Source organism: Lolium perenne, chromosome 4 (genome assembly GCF_019359855.2).
Source record: "Lolium perenne isolate Kyuss_39 chromosome 4, Kyuss_2.0, whole genome shotgun sequence".
Taxonomy (NCBI): domain Eukaryota; kingdom Viridiplantae; phylum Streptophyta; class Magnoliopsida; order Poales; family Poaceae; genus Lolium; species Lolium perenne.
Genome location: NC_067247.2, coordinates 172,486,941 through 172,495,854, shown reverse-complemented (window position 1 = coordinate 172,495,854; position 8,914 = coordinate 172,486,941). Strand labels below are relative to the sequence as shown.

The following is an 8,914-nucleotide window of genomic DNA, read 5'->3' as shown; positions in this document are numbered from 1 at the left end:
TGCTTCTCCCACTCTGATACACTCTGTAGGATCTCATTGTGCATCCAAATTAATTTACGAGTACATGGAATAAGTTCAGAATATTGACAATATTTTATTTAAGACTAGTGACACTTAGAACTTTGTGCGGTCGTGGCGACTTCGTGTCCAAGCCTCTCCAGCGAAGAAGAGAGTCCCTCTCCAAGGATTTGAACCTCGGGCATAACCTTATCGTTTGCGTGTGTGACCTCTTTTGGTTATTTCTACCTTCTATGTTTATTATTGTTTCCATAACCCTAGGTTATTTGTCTTGCTAATGTTGATCGCTGGTGTGTTACCTTGCCATAACATTGTATTGAATAATTTCATTTCATAGAACTTATATATCCACACCCCACTAAAATTATCGAATTTGTTGAAATTTCTAGTCATCTGTTCCGCCTCCTCTAGTCGACATGCATGCTTGATCCTTTATTTTTCCTCTAAAACTCTTCAGATCCTTTGAAATTTGACGAAGTCCAGGATTCGAAGGTTTAAGGAAACGAAGGGTGGAGCTAGAGGAGCGAGGAGTAAGAAGCAACGGCTCGGAAGCTCGGTCGCTCGGACAGGACGAACCGGCCGCGCACTACCCCGATCGTGCAATCCGTCCGGCCGCCGACCGCCCCATCCAACACCACCACGCGCACTCAGACACAGGAGGACATGGAGCTTGAACATTGACCACGAGTGTTCAGAGTGACAGAGAAGGAATGCAGGCACATGAATAAATAATAATGGCGGTTAAATACTTAGCTGCTAGCTCGTTTACAGAGAGAGAGAAAAAGATAAAACAAGTAATTAGTCAATCGAGAATCAATTCCAAATAGGTCTAGATCGATGCATGCGAGGATATAGTATCAAGGAGCTAGGTCGGTAGCTAGCTAGTAGAGGTTGATGGAGGAGACGGCGAGGTAGGAGGCGATGAGCTCCTCGTCCTCAATGGCCAGCTCGCCCTGCATTGCCGGCCACCACTCCGGCGGCATGCCGCCGCTGCTGCTGCTTCCGTCGTTCACGAAATTAGACACCTCTGCCATGGACGCCGTCATCGCGTCCTCCGGCTGATCCGCCGCCGCGTCGTCGTCGACGTTGCGCGCGAAGCGGCCCTTCACGCGCGGCCGGCTGTCCGCCAGCGTCTTCCGGCAAGCGTACTAAAACAAAACACAGAGTTGACATGAGTGATGGTGATGAACGTGCCACGCATGGACATGGACGTGGCATGTAGGGCACGATCGAGACGACGAGAGATAGCAAGAAGAGAATGAACGCACTGTGATCTTCTTCTGGAAGTTGCGCTGGTTGCGCTTGGTGCGGTACTTCTCGATGCGCTCCCGCCGCTCCTCCGCGCTGTACCTCGCCGCCGGCGCCGGCGCATGCGCAGGAGCTTGTTGGAGGTCTCCCGCACTCATCACGCGCTGCACCATGGGCGGGGAGGGGTAGTAGTGCTGCAGCTGCTCTTGTAACAACAGATCGCCGTAGCTGTTGGACGCCATGGAGGGGAGCAAGGGACCATTGCTGCTACCGCTGCCGTTGCTATAGCAAGGAGTACTGGAGGAAGAAGATGATGTGCTCCAGTGATACATTGTCAACTTGTTCTCTGTGGAGAGATCACTGTGCTGCCTGCGTTGCGTGTATGTGTGTTGTGAAACCGGCCTGGAGATCGACCATATATATTGGTTGCTCTGCACGTCTGGCCTCCTCAACGACTTAGGTCGCAAGTCAACTCTGATTTGAAATGACCTACTACTACTACTTGTGCGATGGCACAATTTCTGCATTCGTACAACCAAATCTAATTCCAGCGAGGATATACACATTCATAGTTCCATCTTTCCTGGAGCATGCACTGCAGAATCAAATGTGGGCAGTACACTAGAGGCATCTGAAAAACGCGTTTATCAAAAAACAAGCTGGCAAGCACACACGATCTCTCAATGCTACGCACAGAGTAGCTCAATGCAGGAGGCACCATCACCAATATATGCAACTTTCCTGACACTGGAGAATCTCAATAGATCATGGATTTACGAGGCACAAGCAGGAAAAACAAAAGCTGGCAAACACAACTAGATACAGCAATTGGGGGTTAAGGGCAACACTGCAGGCGATTCAAGGAGACATGAGCAAGTTGGGCCGATCTCCTACTTTCCCCACCCATATCCTTAAAACCACATGCCTTTTTCCAGCACCTTCACAGGCACTGTGCTCAACTTGCAGTTGACTAGCACAGCAACAAACATCCATCACCACTCTGCTTGCTCCATGAAGCAAAAAAGTCACGATCCTATACAGCAACAAATATTTGGCTGGTTTTAAGGTTCCGACGCTCCTAGCCATTTTCTACTAGAAACAGTGGATAGCATGGGACACAGCGGAAAAAAAATACACATACCATTCATTTTATAACTAAAACTGCAAAAAACAAATATGCACAGAAAGCTCACTGGGGTGACGATCAGTACCAAATGCAAGTGTTTTATTCCCAATGATTAAATGCAAATGTGAAAGATGGTCCTTGATTAGACTTTGTCCCTCCGCGTTACTATCATTACCTTCACAAAAGTGAATCTCCCAAGATTTTGGTGGGGACAAATCATAACCCCTTTGAACATTGCAGGCTACAAGATAGACCCCCACAAGAATCTGTGTTGTTTCAAGCATCTATTTGACAGAAGCTTGTTGCCATAGACCCAGGACGCTGTTTTCAGTTGGCTATTGGTTGGTGAGATCACCGGAAGCGTCCATGACCAATTACAGGACTCTATTCTCATATAATGATGCACCTTCTGATGAATCCCTACAGTACCCCACTCAGGAGCCTGACTACACGAAGCTCGCCAACCTTCAAGTGGCCTTAGCCAACCGACAAGATAAAGTCAAAGCGCACTGGGCTATCGCATTGCAAAAGGATCCGTCTGCCTTTGGTACACGGCAAATGCTTGAATTGTATACTCCAACAGTTGTTATGATTTCCTTTTAGATACAACCTGCAAAGATGTCAACACAAGAGCAACATTGCAACCAGATGAGTTAAATCATTGACATCTTAGTGCATCGAGAGAAAAATTGAGAGGATTCACAAAGAGGGGAAAAGGAGTCTACACTGAGGCAGTGGCTCTTTGTCAATGAATATAAGATAAGGAAAACAAGTGGAACTATTAGGATAAAGCGCATATCCCGTAAATTTTTCTTTCTTCTAGTAGGTCAACTATAAAAATAGTCCCAGCATTATAGCATGAGTGCTGATGCAATAGTTGTTCAGTTGATGTGTATAAAGAACATACAGAGATGAGCAACAGACTAGAAAGATATGTAACTATTCAAAGAGTTAGTATTTAAGAGCCAAAAGATTGCAAAAACCGGCCCAACTTCACTCTTATAGGACACATAACGTACACCAGCATTGATATGTGAAGGGACAACCAATGTGTCGCTTCAAATGTCATAAGATTTGGTAAAAAGAAAAAAAAAGTTGATAAGACTTCTCTTTGTAGTGCCATGCATGATATGGGAAAAGATTTCTGTTCTGCCCCCACATCATCCTTTGGGTGCATCTGTGGGGGTGAGGCCCTTTATTGCTGGCAAGGTCTCTAAAAATCTTTTCAGGTCAAATCCTTTGAAATTACTATAGTGAATTTATGCATCTGTTTCTATCTGGTGTAGTTGATTTTCAAAGATAATGCTAATTAATTAGTCTTCCTGTCCTGAAGCTACATTGATCAAATACAAAGCAGAAGAGAAAATAAGATATACATCAACATCTGAGTGGCCATATTTCCAAAAATTGTTTCGAGAAAAGCATAACGGAATCATCTTAATATCTTATAACTGACTTCATACTTTGAGCAACATGGGAGTCTGTTTTTCAGCTTTTTAGGATGTTGTGTACTCAAAGGTTTAATTTGGCATGTAGCAAAGTGTGTGGACAAAACGAGATTTCTCCTCACAGTACATTATGCAATATGCATCTAGTTTTAGTGCCAGTCATTTGATTCCAAGGCAACAACAAAAAAGAACCATGGCAAGCTATTCTTTTTCAGAGGCTGCCAACATCCATTTTTACTGATCCAGGCATTCCTAGTAAAGAGGATAGACTATAGAAAATAAGTTGAAGCTTCTTCAGGAAGCCATGTTCGCCAAATTGGCATATTGGCTACTGATGGTGATTTTGTAGGTAGTTTTATTTCCATCTGAAAGAAGAACCAGCACTAACGGAGTAACAATGTGGAACGAGCAAAGTTTGTGGGGTTTTTTATTTATGCACACACAAGTTTCTTCCCTGATTATAGACAACCAAACGCATAGTACAGTTCTACTCCCTCAGTTCCAATGAATAAGGCCTATAATTTTTTGAAAAAGTCAAGCTAAGTAAAGTTTGACCAACTTAAAAAACTATCAAGAACCACGATATTATATAGATATCATATGAAAATATATTTTATGATGTATCTAAAGGTGTTGATTTTGGATTGTACATAATAATAATTTTTCCTTGAAACTTGGTCAAACTTCATGTAGTTTGACTTTTTGAAAAAAATATAAGCCTTATTCATTGGAACAGAGATAGTATCTTGCAGCAATCCTTATATCAAGTATGACATCACTTCTGACATCACAAGAAGTGACGCCTATTGTGTTCATAAAAGGTTGACAATGCTCCTGAACTCATTGCCTTACACATGATTGGCAATTAACATTAGTCAGCAGTATCCAGCACATTTAAAGCAAGAGATATGATAGGAAAGATTTGACAAGGCCTCTTACTTTGCATAATTTCTTCTTGAAAGGCACACGCTTCAGAAAGCCCAAGAAAGGAATATAAGGGGGACAGTTTTTTCTTCGCTTTTCTGCAAAACCGACGGGACTTTCAGACTTGTTTGGAAGGCAGCACAATATATCATTTTGTATTCTTCATGCTAAAAACCATTTAACAATATTTTTAAGAGGATTACCTGTTTTAGAACATTATTTATCATGATCTTATTTCAAAAACATAAATAAAGGTACATCAAGTGCAATTCGCTTGTTCTCATAAATAACACATTACTGTAAGAGTGAAGAGAATTGACTAAAAGAAGGCTGTTTCACCAAAAAAAAAAACTCCTATTTGCTTACGAGCTCAAGAGATTTATGAATACATATAGTAAACCAAGACATGCCACCAATTCAAACAAATAATAAATAAATGATGAATAGATCATATCACCTGATATAGCTGTAGATACCTCCACCTTACTAACTGCACAAGGAAAATTTACTGGCTCCCCATGTATTTTAGCATCTTTATTTAAACAAGCATTGGGTTTCTTTGCATTTTGTTCTTTCATATCACAATTTTCCCTAGTTCCGTCGATAGATCCTTTATCAGAAACAATAGCAGCTGAACTAATCTCTTGACTGTTGACAGTATTCTCCACTGAAATCATTCCTCTTGCATTTATGTCAACAGGTTCTGCCTTATAAATCGTAGCATGTTCGATGCTTTCATCCACATTTTGCTCTATTTTGCCCTCCATAACTTGCTGTATAGGCAGTACAATGTCTTTCCATAAATCAGCACTCAACAGAACTGCAGGATTTAACGGTGTCTCATCATCTCCCCCACCTGGGGGGCACCCCACTGATTCTGCAGTACTTCTGTGATCTTTTGAGTGAACTGGAATGTCGTCAGGCTTGTCCAGACCCTTATTCTCAAGAGAAACATCAGAACAAGAAAGAATTTTGTGATCCAGAGGTGCCTGATCCTCCATCTCACCAGATGTGCAGCTAGTCCCATATGTTGCATCAGCCCTAGCATAATCTAGGATGTCACTAGCTTGGTCACGATCCTTGTCCTCAAGCATAGGGTCAGAAAGCTCCATACCCTGGGGAAGAGAAGAACATGCTAACTCAACATCGGAAGACAAAGGATCACTGTCACCTGCAATGTGATTTAATGAGCATAATTCCGTAGCATCTAATTCCATTGCATCCAGAGTAAGTTCAGCATGCTCATCAATGCATTTCCTGTCGACAGAAGGCACAACAAAAGCCTGTGCATTGTGAGCCATAACCATCTCATTATTTTCAGATTCATCCAAACTGGTATGACTAGCAGCAATGTCTGCTTCAATTCCGTGAGCTTGTAAGGTCTCTTCTTGCGTTTCGACAGGCATTTCGCTATCACCGGTAGACTGCTCTGGTCGCTCAGTAAAGAGAGACACATCAGCATCACGAAGCTTTTTATGTAACACTTTGGTGGAACAATTTATGGGTGAAGCCAGTAGTTCATCTTTGTTGGGAGAATGTTCCAGATTTTTCTCCAAAGATTGCAGATCACCTTTAGAAGATATAGGATCCCAACCAATCCAGTCACTAAGCTTACACTTTGTTGAATCTAGTAACTCATTTGGTAACAATCTATCAATTTTAATTGTTTCTTTGTAGAAATATTTCTTCCTCATAGCCTTGGATAGTAGCGACCTGATAGCATAATGTTGCATCATGATTAAATACAATCCTAATTAGAAAACTGTGCAAATTAAGATGAGAGGACTAATAGCATGATTTTTGAGTCGCCGAGTCAAGTCAAGTCGCCGAGGCTGAGACTCGTGACTTGGTGACTTGACTCAGCGACTAGGGCTTGTATAGTCGCCCCAAGTCGCCTAGCATGTACTAGCAGTTTTTTTCCATCTTTGTAACATCAAACTTGTAACAGCAGAGTCTGAACGGCCAGCCTCTGCCTCCAGGCCTGTCATCTATCACACCCAGGCCTGCCAGGCCCAGCCCAGCCTAACTAACAGCTCCCAGCCTACCCCCCGTCACAAAACCTAGAATCTGAACAGCCAGCCTCGCCTCCTCCTAGCCTCCTCCTAGCGCCGCCCAGCTCGAGCCTCCTACTAGCGCCGCCAGCCTCTGTGCTGCCGGTGAGGAGTGGCAGCGACCGGCGGCGGATGGAGGCAGCCAGCCTCGCAGCCTCGCCGCGCGACCCTCTCCTTCCTCCTAGCGCCGCCGACCTTGCAACCTCCTGAGCTCTGCACTTTCTCTCCCTTTCTCTCTGAAATCCGGTGGCGGCTCGAGCCTCTCCTCCCGAGCCGCTGTATAGTCGCAGGAAGTCGCCGCTGAGCCAGTGACGTGGCGCGACTTGCTCCGTGAGTCAAGTCGCCTGCGCGACCCAGCCACGCCGCGACGACTCGGCGATTAGTCGGCAACTAATCGGCGATTAGTCGGCGACTCAAAAACCATGACTAATAGTCTTGCAGGTTGAACCACAGAGGCTGAACGGAAACTAAATAAATTAAGAGGTCTTTTCGCACTAAAACCCCACGTTTAACTCTGTATAGGAACAAAAGGAAACTTGAAAACACTAGAAAAAAAAGAGGAGGCCTCCAGACTAAATCAAAATTGATCAGATGAAGGTTAAGATAAAACATGCATTCAAAGTTGTAGGATAAACTAGCCACATCAGCAAACTCATACGACCAAACCTGTCCAGGTAATGGATATACGACTCACCTGCAGTTTACGGACATAGCAGCTTTGGCTCGCTGTGTAGAAAGGCCAAGTAAATATGCACATAAATTAATGACATCATAGGGCCCTCTGATTTCATTAGCATTACGAGCAGCACTTGTAATAATGAGATTCTTCCCTTTAGTCCAATCCACCAGCAGCTAAGAAGAGAAGAGGCGGACTGTGTTAGTAGCGAAAGAAACAATTTGGAACAGAGATATGAAATTCTAACTAAGCTACTAGGATGCAGACGTCTCTATAAAACAGTGGTTCCAGCATAGTGGAGGTGAGATGAACTTGTTAGACAAAATGTTGCAGGAGTAAATCAAAACGATTATACTCATTAGATGATTTTTGTATCCAATGTGAATGAACAATGAAAGTAGAGCAACGTGGGTAACCTTGGCTTCAGCTAGGACTTGCCTCCTTGAACTGACATCGTCGATGAGGGCAGAGTATGCAATCTCAAAATGTATCCCCCTCTGCAGTCAGATGGAGACATGGTTAGTTGGGAGTTGGGGAATGCACAGACATTAAACATTGAATTCAGCTGAAGTGGTAAGGGAGGTAGTGTTTAATTAGCGAATAGTTACCTGCAGTGCAAGCTTGATCATTGGGAGCTTGAGTCGGAAGGGCAGTTTGTGGGAGAAGTCGATGGAGATGACATCGAGCTCTGTGGCGGACTGGCAGAGGTGGTCGAGCGCGGCCTGGCTGAGAGGGCGCGCGGCGACGACGTCGTAGGTGCGGAGGAGGCGGGCTGCGGAGGGGGCGAGCGCGGACGCGGCGGCGGCGGGGGAGTCGAGGGAGAGGGTGATGCGCGTGTACTGGCGGAAGGGCTCGTCGGTAGGGGACCCATTGCGGGAGCGGTGGAGGGCGGCGGAGGAGGGGAGCGGGAGGGAGGAGAGGACGGGGAAGGGGGCGGTGCGGCAGCGGTCGGCGTCGGCGAGCAGGCCGCGGTGCGGGTGGTCGAGCGCGACGGCAGCGTAGCCGAGCTCCAGGGCGCGCGCGGCGGCGAGGAGGCGGGAGCTGGCGGTGGAGGAAGGGAGGAGGCTGAGGTCGAAGAAGAGGAGCGCCATTGGAGAGTACTCGCTCGATTCGCGCCGCCAACTCCTCGTCCGTCAAGTCCGGAGGAAGAAGAAGAGAGCAGAGGCCTACAGGTTGCACACAGGCCTGTGTTAAATTTTAAGTCGCAAAGCCCATGTCTGTTTTATTTAACTTCAAGCCCATTCCATCATTATTTCAGCCCAGCTCTTTTAGGATATACTATTTCTCTCAGCTTTATTTATCAGTCACAGCCTCACAGGTCAATTTGTCAATGGTTCCCCATTCCCCGATCCCGGTGGTTAATTCACCTATTAGGGGACGGTTATGGCGACAATATAATCCCCGTGGGGATCTTATCAAATGC

At 45.2% G+C, this 8,914-nt stretch overlaps 2 protein-coding genes across 2 annotated transcripts; both read right to left on the bottom strand.

The window, feature by feature from the left end:
- Positions 1 to 735: 735 nt before the first annotated feature.
- Positions 736 to 2,350, bottom strand: LOC127294673 (uncharacterized). Its single transcript, XM_051324536.2, has 2 exons — positions 1,287 to 2,350; positions 736 to 1,166 (listed from the first exon to the last, which is right to left on the bottom strand). The coding sequence occupies exons 1-2, from the start codon at positions 1,830 to 1,832 to the stop codon at positions 900 to 902; spliced, it is 813 nt and encodes a 270-aa protein (XP_051180496.1). The 5' UTR covers positions 1,833 to 2,350; the 3' UTR covers positions 736 to 899.
- Positions 2,351 to 2,464: 114 nt separating this feature from the next.
- On the bottom strand, positions 2,465 to 8,657 carry LOC127294672 (uncharacterized). The gene is made up of 6 exons (XM_051324535.1): positions 8,100 to 8,657; positions 7,908 to 7,988; positions 7,510 to 7,667; positions 5,222 to 6,477; positions 4,780 to 4,862; positions 2,465 to 3,002 (listed from the first exon to the last, which is right to left on the bottom strand). Exons 1-6 carry the CDS (start codon positions 8,580 to 8,582, stop codon positions 2,979 to 2,981), a joined length of 2,085 nt encoding a protein of 694 aa, XP_051180495.1. The 5' UTR covers positions 8,583 to 8,657; the 3' UTR covers positions 2,465 to 2,978.
- Positions 8,658 to 8,914: the final 257 nt, after the last annotated feature.